Source organism: Pantherophis guttatus, chromosome 4, assembly GCF_059756535.1.
Source record: "Pantherophis guttatus breed Tessera chromosome 4, ASM5975653v1, whole genome shotgun sequence".
Classification (NCBI taxonomy): domain Eukaryota; kingdom Metazoa; phylum Chordata; class Lepidosauria; order Squamata; family Colubridae; genus Pantherophis; species Pantherophis guttatus.
In genome coordinates, this window is record NC_142066.1 from 146126557 (window position 1) to 146141384 (window position 14828).

At 40.3% G+C, this 14828-nt stretch overlaps 1 protein-coding gene across 4 annotated transcripts in view; it reads left to right on the forward strand.

Annotated features, from left to right (window-relative positions):
- Positions 1-14828, forward strand: part of ADARB2 (adenosine deaminase RNA specific B2 (inactive)) — a 475071-nt gene that overhangs the window by 306527 nt on the left and 153716 nt on the right. For all 4 annotated transcript variants that reach the window (XR_004588522.3, XR_004588523.3, XM_034402119.3 and 1 more), the window contains exon 3: positions 13308-13394. Coding sequence is in view for 2 of the 4 variants with exons in the window: in XM_034402119.3 (XP_034258010.1) it covers positions 13308-13394 (87 nt within the window). In the remaining 2 variants the exon portion in view is untranslated. The remainder of the gene's footprint in view (positions 1-13307; positions 13395-14828) is intronic.

The window sequence follows — 14828 nt, forward strand, 5'->3', positions numbered from 1 at the left end:
TAGGGGACTGGAGGCTAAAACAAATGGAGATTGGTTTCAGGAGATTACCAACGCTTCGTTGAGTGAGAGTGTCTTCCCATCTGCCCTGAAAGAGGCGGTGGTGAGGCCCCTCCTCAAGAAGCCTTCCCTGGACCCGGCTGTATTAGTTAATTATCATACTGTCTCCAACCTCCGCTTCGTGGCGAAGGTTGTTGAGAGTGTGGTGGCGAGACAACTTCCTCGATTCCTGGATGAAGCTGTCTATCTAGATCCATGCCAGTCGGGCTTCAGGACGGGTTACAGCATTGATCGCATTGGTTGATGATCTCTGGAGGGCTCGGGACAGGGGTTGCTCTTCTGTCCTGGTCCTCCTAGATCTCTCAGGGGCTTTTGATACCATCAATCATGGTATTATGCTGCGTCAGCTAGAGGGGGTGGGAGTGGGGGGCACCATGCTACGGTGGTTCTCCTCCTTCCTCTCTGACCACACGCAGTCTGTGTTGACGGGGGGGCAGAGGTCGACCTCGAGGTTCCTCACTTGTGGGGTGCCGCAAGGGTCAGTCCTCTCGCCCCTCCTGTTTAACATTTATGTGAAGTCGCTGGGTGAGATAATCCGTGGCTTTGGGGTGAAGTGTCAACTGTATGCTGATGACACGCAGTTGTACATTTCAATCCCAGGCCACCCCAACGATGCCCTTGACATGATGTCTCATTGCCTGGAGGCCGTGCAGATCTGGATGGGGAGGAACAGTCTCAGACTCAGCCCCTCCAACATTGAGTGGCTGTGGCTTCCGATGTCCCGATATAGTCAGCTAACACCATCGCTGGCTATTGGGGATGAGATCTTACCCCCTCAGAGAGGGCTCGCAACTTGGGCATCCTCCTGGATTCACAGCTGTCTTTGGATGATCATATGATGGACGTGGCCAGGGGGGCTTTTTATCAGGTTCGGCTGATCTCCCAGTTGCGTCCATTTCTGGATCGGGATGCCATGCGCACAGTCACCCATGCCCTTGTCACTTCCCGTCTGGACTATTGTAATGCTCTCTATATGAGGCTGGTCCAGAATGCAGCCACGTGAGTAATAATGGGGGCGACTTGTCGTTCCCATGTAACACCCAGGGCCGGATTTTCCTATAGGCTAACTAGGCTTCAGCCTAGGGCCTCAAGATCAAGAGGGGCCTACAGAGTGGTGGGATTCTGGGGGCGGGGGGGGCGGGGGAGCCAGCAATTTAACAAAGGGTTCGGTGTTTTTTTTTGTAATTTTATTGGCCCACGGAGCTTCAGCATAGGCTAATTGGCCTCCCGGCTCTCAGCTGATTTGTCTCCGCTGTTTTGCTCAGGGCTCTTCTGCTTCCTTGCAAAGAAACGAAACTGAAACTGCTTTGCTGTTGCTGCAAGGTTGGAAAATTAGGCAGGCAGAATTCTTTTCTTTTTCCTCACCAAAAAAGGTACGTGCAAACAATGGGAAATTTAGGGAAAAAGAGCAGAGTTCAGGATTTTAAAACACAAAAGAAAAAAAGCTTTATTTAACTAGGGAATTGTAATAATTGAGATACTATTAATTGTATATTGTGTTGAAAGCAGAAATGGTTAAGTTGTGGTTTGGAGGAATATATGGGGGAAATTATTTGGTTTATTATTATTGGTAAATATAATTAATTGATTTGTAAGAAATTGGATTGCATGGAAATAATTGGAATATTCATGTTCATATTGATTAATATACAAAAAAGGTAGTTATATAACTAATTGATTTATATTAAAATGTTGAATTTATATTAAACAACTAATATTACATAATTAACCAATGTGAGGATGGATATAAAAATAGATGACAATGGGAAGGGGTATAATATAGAATAGAAGGGGAAAATTGAATGTGATTAAGATTAGAGATGAGGATGAAGGGTAATATTGGTTTTTTACAAAAATAGATGAGGAATAAATATGGCAAAAAGGAAATATAGAAATTGTAAATTTAATTGAAATGACTAAACACTGTTTAAATTTGTGAACCGGCCAAATACTCTGTTCAAAGAAAATACATTGTATGTTTGTATGTGTGTTTCTAATTATTGTTATTTATTCCTATTTGTTCTCTTTTATTCTTTAAAGTTTAACCATTCATTCCTTATCTTAATATCTTTATATTTGTTTGGGGTTGGCTTTCTTCCCTTTCATCTTTTTTATTGTACAGCAATCTTTCTCCTCAAACCTATCACCTCTCTCTTTTCTTTCCTTCTTACTTTCTCTTCCTCCCCCTCTTCTTCTCCTCCCTACTTCCTCTTCCTTTCTCCTTCTCCTCCTCTCTTCCTCCCTCTCTTACCCTCACTCCTACTCTAATTTCCCTTCCCTTCCTTCATCCCTCTCTATTGCTGTATCCTTTTATGCATATGGACTACTCAGAGGGCTGAAAAAGTTATTTCTGACTGGTCCTCGCACTTTTGACCAGTCCTCGAACTTACGACTGTCCTCACATTTTACGTTTTTGCCCTATCTTGTCACCATGGTGAAGAGAAGCAGTTGTGAAATGAGTGACATGGTTGTTAAGAATGCTACAATGGGCATAAATGATGACCAGTCATAAGTGCGAAGACTGGTCAAAAGTGCGAGGACCTGTCAGAAATCACTTTTTTCAGCCCTCTGGGTAGTCCTTTTGTGCATATGGACTACTCAGAGGGCTAAAAAAGTTATTTTTGACTGGTCCTCACACGTTTGACCAGTCCTCGAACTTACGACTGTCCTCACATTTTACGTTTTTGCCCTATCTTGTCACCATGGTGAAGAGAAGCAGTTGTGAAATGAGTGACATGGTTGTTAAGAAAGCTGCACGGGCATAAATGTGAGGATGGTCATAAGTGTGAGGACCGGTCAAAAGTGCGAGGCCCAGTCAGAAATGACTTTTTTCAGCCCTCTGAGTAGTCCCTATGCACATAGCCACGCCCACCCGGTCACATGATGAGCTAGCCATGCCTACACAGTCATGTGACCAGCTAGCCACGCCCACCCAGTCACATGATTGCCAAACCTCACCCCCAACTAAGCCACGCCCACAGAACCTGTTGTTAAAAAAATTAAATCCCACCACTGGTGAAAGGGCCTCATAAGTGGAATAGCCTAGGGCCTCTTTTCATCTAAATCCGGCCCTGGTAACACCCCTCTTGCGTGAGCTGCACTGGCTCCCAGTGTCTTCCGGGTGCATTTCAAGGTGTTCGTTACCACCTTTAAAGCGCTCCATGGCTTAGGACCTGGTTATCTACAGGACCACATTCTGCCACCAATTGCCTCCCACCGACCAGTATGCTCCCACAGAGAGGGCCTCCTCAGGGTGCCGTCGGCCAAACAATGTAGGCTGGCGACCCCCAGGGGGAGAGCCTTCTCTGTGGGGGCCCCGGCCCTATGGAATGAATTGCCCCCAGATATATGAAGGATCCCCGACCTCCGTGCCTTCCGTCGTGCTCTGAAGACCCTATTATTCCAGCAAGCCGGTCTGATGGGATAAAAGATTTTAATTGGGTTTTGATAGGGGTTTTAAATAACAATTTTAGTTGGGTGTTTTAAATTTGGCCAGTGATTGAATTATTTTAATAAGTTCTTAAATTTTTGTCTTGTATACTGTTTTTACCATGGCTGTTCACCGCCCTGAGTCCTTCGGGAGAAGGGCGGTATATAAATACAATAAAGGTAAAGTAAAGTAAAGTAAATAAAGAACAGTTGCTGGAACTGTGTATGTTTGGTATGATGAAAAGAAGGTCGAGGGCTGACATGAAACCAGTGTTCCGATATCTCAGGGGCTGTCACAAAGAAGAGAGAAGCTATTCTCAAGCTATTCTCCGTAGCACCTGAGAGCAGGACAAGAAGCAATGGGTGGAAACTAATCAAGGAAAGAAGCAACTTAGAACTAAGGAGAAATTTCCTGACAGTTAGAAGAATTAATCAGTGGAACAACTTGCCTCCAGAAGTTGTGAATGCTCCAATACTGGAAGTTTTTAAGAAGATGTTGGATAAACATTTGTCTGAAGTGGTGTAGGGTTTCCTGCCTAAGCAGGGGGTTGGACTAGAAGACCTCCAAGGTCCCTTCCAACTCTGTTATTCTATTCTATTCTTCTGCTGGTTGGCATATTATGCTTTGATACTTGGATAATACTAAGCTTGGAAGTTAATGTGTTCGGCTGAATAACAAAGACAAGAGCACATAAGCAGATAGGTGTAGGTCTGATCTGGGAGTGGTGGAAATTCAGCCTTAATGAACCTATCTTCCCTGCTGGTTTAAGAAAAGAAGCCACAATCTACAACAGGATCATTGCAAAGCACGAAGTGATGACTTTACTCTGTCTCTAGCAATCATGTGAATGCAAAGCAAATAACTAAGCATTTTAGGTTGAACACGTGAACCCCCCCCCCTCCTCTTGCTTAGAATGACATTTTCACCCAGGCTTTGCTTGTTAATGTAAAGTGGCTGACCAAAGCAATTGTCATCCTGCCCTCACCCTTATTAAACAGATGTAACTCCTCTGCTTCCTTGTTTAAAAAGGCACAATTTCTCTGTGCCTGTAAGAGAATCCTGGAATGGAATGAGCACTAAAAGATCAACTCATGCTATAAAGCAGAGGCTAGAGAGGATTAAGGTTAAATATGCATTATAAGAGAAGATCAAATCTCACCCAGTTTCTGGTAGATACAGGATTAAACAGAGAGCCTTTAATCATTAATCATTTACTTTATCTTTCAAGAGAAAAGAAATAACGAGTCAGCTTTTATTGAACTGCCTTTCTAGATTTTTAAATTTTAAAACTAGAGACAAACAGAGGAATTGCGTAAAAATTTAAGTTGATGTGATGTTTGTGTTTGGATCTCAATTTCACCTGCCTTCCTACGTATATTTTATACATATATCATAGATGATATTATTGTCCATAAGAATCTTGTCCAGGTGTTGAGTAAGGAGTTCTTTATTATGAATAATCACACCATAAATGTATGCTCTGTTTCCATAAAGTCAAATATTGAACATTATGAAAGTAAAGAAGCAAAATGCCCTCAAATCAAATTTAACTTCTGGTAAACACATATGGGGAGTTTGGTAACAATTTGGAAAAGACTTGACAATGGTTTATTCTGCAATTGTTTTGCAACACCATTTTGGTCTACAACCCTAGAATTTCCTAGTGGTTTTCCATTCAAGTAGTAAGCAGGTTTAATAGTGTTTAGCTTCCCAGTTTAGACAAGGTTGACCAATTGTAGTCATCTGCTGAAGATGAACCTCCTATAACATAAAAGTTCTAATTAGTGTGTGTAAAACAGTGCTGACTTGCATCATTGTATAAATCAACATTTCAGCAAGACTTCAATTTGTAAGCAAAGCTTCATATCAAGTTTATATTGTCAACCTGGTAGTTATGCAGCATAGCTGTCATTTTAAGCATAAGGTAGCTGGAAAGCAACTGATGCAGATGCTATTAATTAGAAGACAAATAACCTTTTCTAATAAGGTTCTGATTATATATAATTGTATCCCTGAAGAGCAAAACAATACCAGCTTTCTGAAGTGCATGCCATAATCTTCAGTCTCTTTTAAGCTTAAAATAGAATGATGGTCTTGAAACATGCACTGACAGAAGATGCCTCCCAAATAACTAATCCTGAGATGGCAATATATTATTTCTAGTATCCAAGGCAATATGATTATGGATGCCACTATTTCGAGGAATGTAAGGATTCTATGACATCATTTCTTGCTTTAAAACAGGGGTGTCAAACTCAAGGTCCATGTGCTGGATCCTACGGGGCCCCCTGGAAAATGTAAGGGGCCGACCTGCATTGCTTTGGCCCAGTCTACCCACATCACTTCAGCCCAGTCTACCAGCTTTGTTTTGGCCCAGTCTACCCAATGCGAAGAGGAAATATTGGGCCAGCATAGCTTCAGCCCGGTCTACCCAATGCAAAGAGGAAACATGCCAGCAGTTTGGGGAATGGCGTCAAGCTGGCCACACCCACCCAGTTGACCATGCCCGCCCAATCGGCCAAACACTCCCAGCCCCTTTGGGGTCAACCACAGCCCTGATGTGGCCCTCAATGAAATTGAGTTTGATACCCCTGCTTTAGAACATCCCAGAAGCATTTGACTGGAAATAAAACTGATAAAGAACGAACCCAAACCAAGGAAAATGGTTATGCCAACATTGAGTAGGTACTTCCCGGTCTTAAGGCTGCAAAAGGAATGGCTTTCAAGTGACTTAAAAAGATAGAAGGAAAAGGCCTAAACTTTGGGAGATGATGATAGACCGATAGATAGACAGATGATAGATGGTGGAAAGATACTTGCTTTCTGTGTATTAAAATAAGCAGGCCTTCTGTGTTCATTTTGCACTAAAGAAATTAATCTACTTGAATGAGATCTGTGAACATTTGGTGAGTACTCTTTTCAAGAATAACGTGTTAGGGCCTAGAGAGTCAAGATTTACAGATACGTCAGGAAGAAACTTACAGAAGGTTGATAACAGAATACTGGACTAGAATGAATTAATAAAATCCAAAAAAGCTCTACAAAGCAAAGTGATACATCTATATTTTGTCAAGATGGATGCACTTCTCTCCCTAAAATTGCTTGTGAGAGATCTGGAGAAGTTGCTTCAAAGAGACTCCACTTTAATTAACTCATTATATCTGTGGCTGGAAAATTACTCTTATGGTTGTCAAGATTCTGTATTTACTCAGACTAGGATTACAGATGCCTTACAGGTATCTCGGTCATTCTTGTCTCCTTGATCTTCCTCACTATGGGGGGGGGCGTTTGATATTACCCTAACTCCATCCAGGGTTTGAGATCTCTCTATAATGAATATGCCAAAAGGAAAAATAAACTTTAAACTTCACTGATCTTCTACTTTCTTTAGCTCCTTTATAAATTTCATCTTATAATTTTAACTGATAGAGCCCTCACATATTTTTATCCACATCAATGCAAAGTCAGTTTTGGAAACAAATCTTCCACAGAACTGAATGAATTTGCAACTGAAAGTTTGATGAAGAAAATAAGTGGACGCTTTCCAGCAACAAATGAGCAAAGCAAGGTCCGACATACAATTTGATCTTTTTTATTTATTTATTTATTTTATTTTTAATTTGATTTATATGCCGCCCTTCTCCGGAGACTCAGGGCGGCTTACAATGCGTTAAGCAATAGCCTTCATACTTTTGTATATTTATACAAAGTCAGTTTATTGCCCCCACAAACTGGGTCCTCATTTTACCTACCTTAGAAAGGATGGAAGGCTGAGTCAACCTTGAGCCTTGGCGAGATTCGAACTTACAGTAATTGCAGACAGCTGGTGTTAATCATAATGCTTTTAGTCTGCTGAGCCACCAGGCCCTTCCCATCTTTTAAGACAGCAAATTGTTGGTTATCTAATTCAATAGGTTGCAATTTTTAACGTCAAAGAAAGAAAGTAAGTCAGATTTTTTAATCAAATATTAAAATAACTTGAAAAAGGCTGGGATATTCATCTTGATGAAGAGAAATACAAATTATTGCTAAGCCTCTGACAGCAGAATATCTCAGGTCAATTCTATTCATGGGAAAAAAAGTAATATCTGTATTACTACTCTAGTCCTATTAGAGTCTTACAAGACTTGGAAAACTCGGAAGGGATAATTTTGTAGATAACTGAGTTTTACATGAAGGCGGGCTGCTGACCTTAATGGAGAAATGATTTTGAGGTTTGCACATCTGGTACATTATTGCTTTATATCGTGTACATTCCTGCAGCTCTTAGCAACCCACTACATATTTGAAAAGTGCATTTTAGCAACAGTTTCTACAAATGAATGTAAATAGGCGTTTCAATAAACATATCCCAATAGTCCTTCAGCATTTCCTAACCACCCACTCCAAGCCAGCTTGAAAATGAACCACCACTTATAGCATGTAGTACAATACGTTACATTACTTCTAATAAACAGCAAAATGAAATAAGTTAAAGGGGAAAAAAGAAAAAGAATTCTAATGCATGAGACGGATTTTCAATACGAGAGGCAAAGTATGTGTGGGGGGTCTTTATTAGATTCCATGGAAATCAACCTGAAATCTGGTTCAGGGTACTAAAATTAGATTTAGAAGCTATTTAATTTAGTTTCAAGAGTGTTTTCCCCTTCTGTTGCTCAGCCACAGGACACAAAGAGATAAAATACCTAGAATGATTATTGCTTTATGGACACCTACATCCTGAGTGAGGATTATATCTAACTATGCATTTCTCAGCAATCCAACTCTAGTGGTCATAGCAATCAACCAATAATGTGGGGGTTTTTTTTCCCCCTCAAGTATTTAAAAAGACTTTGATCCTACTTTTACTTTTATACTTAGAGGCTTCGTTTGATGCTTTAAAAAAAGAAACATAAGTGTTGAAAGTATATGCCTTGGTTATTTCTAGAGGAAGCTGAATAAGTGCTATTGTTATTTAGTGAAATTGTTCAGTATTCAGAGGTGGGCTGCTGGTGGTTCAGACCAGTTCGCCCAAACCGTTTGTTCCAATTCTGCACTGTTCGGAGAACCAGCAAATTGGACCACCAGATGGACCTGCCCCCGCTTGATTTTCAGGCTGTTTTTCGGACCGTTTTTCAAGCCATTTTCAGGCCATTTTCCCAGCCAAAATCATCCCCAAAACAGCCTGAAAACGGCCCAAAAAAGCTGGCTGCGAGAGGAAGAGAAGCTGGGTGAGCCAGACCCAAACGTGTCCCGGGTCCCCTCATCCCAGAAGCAGCAATCTTGCACTCTTCCCCTCTCTGCTAGCCCTCTTCTTCGCATAGGATTGCCCAGCAATGGAGATGGAGAGGGAAGGGGGTGGCATTTCTATGTGCTCCCGTTTCTGTGTGGCACGCTTCCCTCAATGCTAGTGGCCACTGCTGCCCCCTTCTCCCTCTCCATCTCTGCTGCTGGGCAATCCCATGCAAAGAAGGGGGCTAGCAGAGAGGGAAGAGTGTGAGGTTGCTGCTTCTGGGATGAGAGGACCCGGAAAGTATCTCGGTCCAGCTTACCCAGCTTCTCTTTCTCTCACAGCCAGCTTTCTCAGTCTAGCTTGATGCAGTGTCTCTCTCTCTCACACACACACACACACACACACACATATACACAAACAGGTTGGATCTTTCTTTTCTCCCATCCCTCCCCGCCCCCCACTGGAGACCCCTGGATTCCCTCCCCAACCCTGCCTGTCCCGTACAGTTACCACCCACACAAGTGATGTAGAGTTGGCCACGTTCACTCAGTCACATGACCCACTCACCCAGCCAGTCATTAGGGCATACAAATTGAATAAATAAATAAATAAATAAATAAATAAATAAATAAATAAACAAACAAACACAGACTGGTTGCCAAACATGAGAAGCCTACCAGGTTCCCACAAGAGAAGGGGATTCAGCTTTGGATCCGCCATAGAAAAAGCTTCCCAGCTTTTAAATGACAGCCCATCTTAAAACTTGGGAGAAATTCTTAAGGGAGAAATTAAATTACATTGAGCCAGAGGTGTTCAGTAAGAGCTACAATAAAATCATATGCATCATGTCACCATCATACAGATGTGAATTACAATCCTCAATTTATGACTGGTCAAAGTTACGATGAGCTTCTCCAGAGCTACTTACGATTTTTTTTTTTTTATTTGATTTTTATGCTGCCCTTCTCCGGAGACTCAGGGCGGCTTACAATGCGTTAAGCAATAGCCTTATTTTAAAGTTATGATGGCTGCCTTCCCTCATCAGGGTCATTTAGTTGTATTTTATTTATTTATTTATTTATTATTTAAATTTCTATACCACTTAAGAATTTCTCCCAAGTTTTAAGATGGGCTGTCATTTAAAAGCTGGGAAGCTTTTTCTATGGCGGATCCAAAGCTGAATCCCCTTCTCTTGTGGGAATCTGGTAGGCTTCTCATGTTCATGCATTTAGTGGAATATACATATGACAGGGCTGTCAAACTCGCGACTCATGGGCCTGATGTATCATGCACTAGCCATGCCCACACCTGGTTTAGTGAAGGGGGGGAAGTCCCAATACATCACGTGATGCCACCATGATGATGTGAATTTGACACCCCTGATATATTACACTATTTTCCTGAAAGTTTTGGTTATTTCTGATTGCCATGTTTGAGTATTCACTGATGCCACCTATGTGTTACTGGATTCCTGTATTATTTGTGTTATCAAATTTTATCAAAAGATCAACTTGTTCAGGAAAGCAGGATATTGACAATTTTTAATTTTGAATGTTATTTATAGAACCAGACTCGGAAAATGCAGTGAAAGATAAAGATGCAGAAAATAACTTCACACTATTCTTGGTCAGGCTCTTGGTCCATTTTGGTATTCTTTTAATACCTTGGAAGTGTCGAATTCCAAGAATTCAGGGAATTGAAGTACCACCCAATCAGAGAGAAAGGGAAAACTGAACTATCCTAATGGCTATAGCTCAACTAAGCTATTTAATTTCATAACTATATGTTCAATATGAGTTTTATTTTTTTTAAAAATAACATTTTTTGCAAGTACCAATTGTTCTCCACACATTATGGAAATCTGATGAAAATTGAATTGCTAAAATAGAGTAATGCAACAATTTCCCTCTCTTCCTTCCAAACATTGTCAAGCATTTGATTCTTTGGCATTGCACATGACTTCTAATTTATAGGATACCAATATTACTTTTTTAAATAAAACAATTCCATTTAAGAAATCTCCAACATGCAAAGCAGCTTAAAGCCATCAATTAGGGTATGATGGCAATGGAAGTAATTCCCTAAAACTAAGGCTTATGTGGCAAATTACTAGTTGCCATCTGCTAATCCTTGCTGGGGGGAAAAAATCAGAGAATATATAAAATACAAGTATTAATTGCACTCATTAGCTTCTGAGCAAAAAGAGGAATGCTTATTTCCCAAAATGTATGAAATGTATGAAAGTAAGGAAGTAAGATGTTGTCCATTCTTGGGTTCTTTAAATCAAGAGAACATAAAGAAAGGTGTATGTAGCAGTGGTGAAATCCAAAATTTTTTACTACTGGTTCTGTGGGTGTGGCTTGGTGGGCATGGTGGGGCTTAGTGGGCGTGGCTTGTGGGCGTGGCAAGGAAAGGATACTGCAAAATCTCTATTCCCACTCCACTCCAGGAGGAAGGATACTGCAAAATCTCCATTCCCACCATTCCAGGGGGAAGGATATTGCAAAATTGCCATTCCCTCCCCACTCCTGGGGGAAGGATACTGCAAAATCTCCATTCCCTCCCCACTCCAGAGGGAAGGATATTTCAAAATCTCCATTCCCACCACACTCCAGGGGAAGGATACTGCAAAATCTCCATTCCCACCTCACTCCAGGGGGAAGGATATTGCAAAATTGCCATTCCCACCCCACTCCAGGGGGAAATATATTGCAAAGTCTCCATTCCCACCCCACTCCTGGGGGAAGGATACTGCAAAATCTCCATCCCACCCCACTCCAGGGGGAAGGATATTGCAAAATTCCCATTCCCACCCCACTCCAGGGGGAAAGATACTGAAAAATCCCCATTCCCTCCTCACTCCTGGGGAAGGATATTGCAAAAACTCCATTCCCACCTCACTCTGGGGCCAGCCAGAGGTGGTATTTACCGGTTCTCCAAACTACTCAAAAGTTCCGCTACCAGTTCGTCAGAACTTGCTGGATTTGACTCCTGGTACTAAGATGGCTCCCCTAACTACTCTTTAAGAACAGCAAAATCTACTTGTTTAATTCTCCAACACCTCTCTGAGATTGGGTTTTTTTGTTTTTTTTTTGGTTTGTATGTACAGGTGACTTACAACCATTCATTTAGTGACCATTCAAAGTTACAATGGCACTAAAAAGGGGGGCTGATGACTGATGGCACTAAAAAAAAAGGGACTGATGATTACTACCATTACAGCATCCCTGTGGTCACGTGATCAAAATTTGGATGCTAGGCAACTGGCATGTATTAATGACGGATGCAGTGTCTCCAGGTCATGTGATCACCTTTTGCAATCTTCTGATAAGCAAAGGCAATGGGGAAGCCATATTTACTTAAATATGTTACTAACAGGTGCAGTGATTTACTTAACATGGGCAGCAAGAAAGATTGTAAAATAGAACTAACTTGCTTAACAACGTGAGTTTGCTTAGCAATGGAAATTTTGGGCCCAATTATGGCCTTAAGTCAAGCACTACCTATATTCAGCAAATGATTCTGGACAATGAACAACTTTAGAAAAAAAAAATTTTTTAAATTCCCATCAAAACATAAAAATTAGAATACACAGCAATTAAGGAAAATATCAGAATTGATTGCTAACATGGGGCCCTGTGCACTCAGGGGCCCAAGAACAGAATAGGCCCTGATGAAAGTATAAAAATCAGGCCATGTTGTGTGTGTATGAGTATGGAACCCAAGTTCCTAGTTTTATCACATAATATGGAGTCCTTAGTGCTCTCTAACCTTGGTTGTTTTCTTGCAGATGATTCATTACCCAATTAGATAATATCATCATACTAATAGTAAGTATAGTTAGTAATGATGTTACCTAATACTTGGATGGGAGACCATTGAGAAATTCCTAGGTTGTAGACTTGGTGATTAAAATAGTCCCAAAAGAAAGTAACAGTAAAGCTTTTCCATATTGTTGTTAAGAAAACCAGGAATAAAGACTGAGAAGTCTTTGCTTTTATGGGTATAATTAGTTTTTCACTTGATAACCACTATGGAATAACTCTCTGATTTGGTCTTTTTAGCCTGAATCTTGTATAAATTAGGACCACAACTTTATTTGAGTAAAATATTGGTTTCATTCAGGATGTGGCAATGAAGGCACTGCAGGCTGAAAGAATTACATACTTCAGTTTGTAATTGGAAGGTAGGCAGATTACAACATGGGTATAGAATTTCTAAAATTGGGCACTCAAATGTTTATTCTGCTGCACTTAAAATTTAATTCTGGTTAATCTAGAACTGATTGGCAATTAACATTCCAGCTACATACGCCACTTTCTTTAGAGTAGCAGATTGCCAAGCCTAATTTCCCTTCTCAGATGTTTAAATAGCAATCAATGGAACAAAATAAATGCAGGTTGACAACCTCTCCACTAAAAATGATAAATGCTAATAATAAAGGTAAGTTGGTTCAATGACTTAAGCCAGGTATTAATTGGATATGAATACAGAATTGATATAAAAGATAAACTTTACTTCCTTAGCCAATTCCAAGGATTTGTGGGGGGGGGAGAAAACTCAAGATTTCATAAGTATGTTTTGTTCTGTTCTTTTGTCTCCTTATAGAAAAGGGAAGCATTTTGTCAACTTTCATTGCACCCCTGAAGTATTTGAATCCTTCAGCAGCCAACATGGAAAATGAGGAGAATTTAAGTAAGCACTTTAATCTTTTTCATGTGGATCAGACAGGAAGTCTTCTATTTTTCATTTATTAAATTTACACACCACCGATTTTGCTCTAAAAAGAAATTCTGATACAATTCATGTATCTTACATCTTCCTGAAATGAGAAGTAGTAGACTCCATCTTTGAAATTTTAAAAGAGGTGCAAGTAAATCTGTTTTTCTGATGAATCTTTTAATGTTAAGCCAGCCTGTTTAGGGTCATCTACAGTGGCTTGTTAAACATTATCTTTGCCTGTTTGGAACTGAGAAAAAAAATGTATGTAAATGTATGTATGTAGAATGTGAATGTGTGCATGAAAGGCCTGTGGAGATATGCAGATATGTAGCATCTTTTTTTAGAGATATTAGTATTCATAACTGAAAAACATTTCATTTCCTTATATTAAACTACCATCTTTAAGAGTCCTGCAGGTAAGAATAAGAATAAGAATAATTTTATTTCTATACCGCCCTTCTCCTGAAGGACTCAGGGCGGTGTACAGCCTATTAAAAACACAAGACAACATCAGTTAAAATAATTTAAAATTATTAAATGGTAGAAACATAGATTTGCATTTGTTTAACATACTGCCATAAAAACTCATACCTCATCAAAATCAGGCAGAGCAAAAGTTTTTGATGGTCCTGTTGATATAGCAGCTGGGATGAAGCCTATATCCTGATAAAGAACTTAGATATCTCAAGATTGGTTTTGAAGTGAAATTTATAATTTCCATGTATGACAGTAAAAGGGTGGAAGTGAAACCTTTTCTCACTCTGTTCCTTGTATCGGGGATCCCCAAATCCTGGTCCATGGACTGGTACACAAGCGGCAGGCGAGTGTGCAAATCTCCATTTGTGTAAGCAGCAGGTGCACACATGATATCCATGATATCTGTATGACAGTCTATAAGGCCTCCCTTATGGTTGTCTTTATACATCTTTATAACAATTAAGTCCAAGACCTACCAAGTCCAGGATTCCAAGTCACATGGTAGTCAGCACAGTGCTTCTAGATAGCCTGGAAGTATTAACAATACTGGGCTTATATTCCTTCAATTGTGCAAAAGATACACATTATGTAATTTACCTCAATTATGGAGGCATCCAACACAAATTATTCAATTTAATGCATTTGTGATGCAAGTGATGTAATATTTGATCACACCACAACTCAAATAATGATCTGCCCCCTTTTTCCAAATGCCCAAGCTTCAAAATAGCAATAGCAATTAGACTTATACACAGCTCGATTGTGATTTTCAGCCCTCTCTAACCAGTTTACAGAGTCAACATATTGCCCCCCCACTCAACAATCTGAGACCTCATTTTATTGACCTCAGAAGGATGGAAGTCTAAATCAATCTTGAAGTGGTCAGGATTGAATTCTTGGCAGTGGGCAGAGTTTGCCTGCAATACTGCA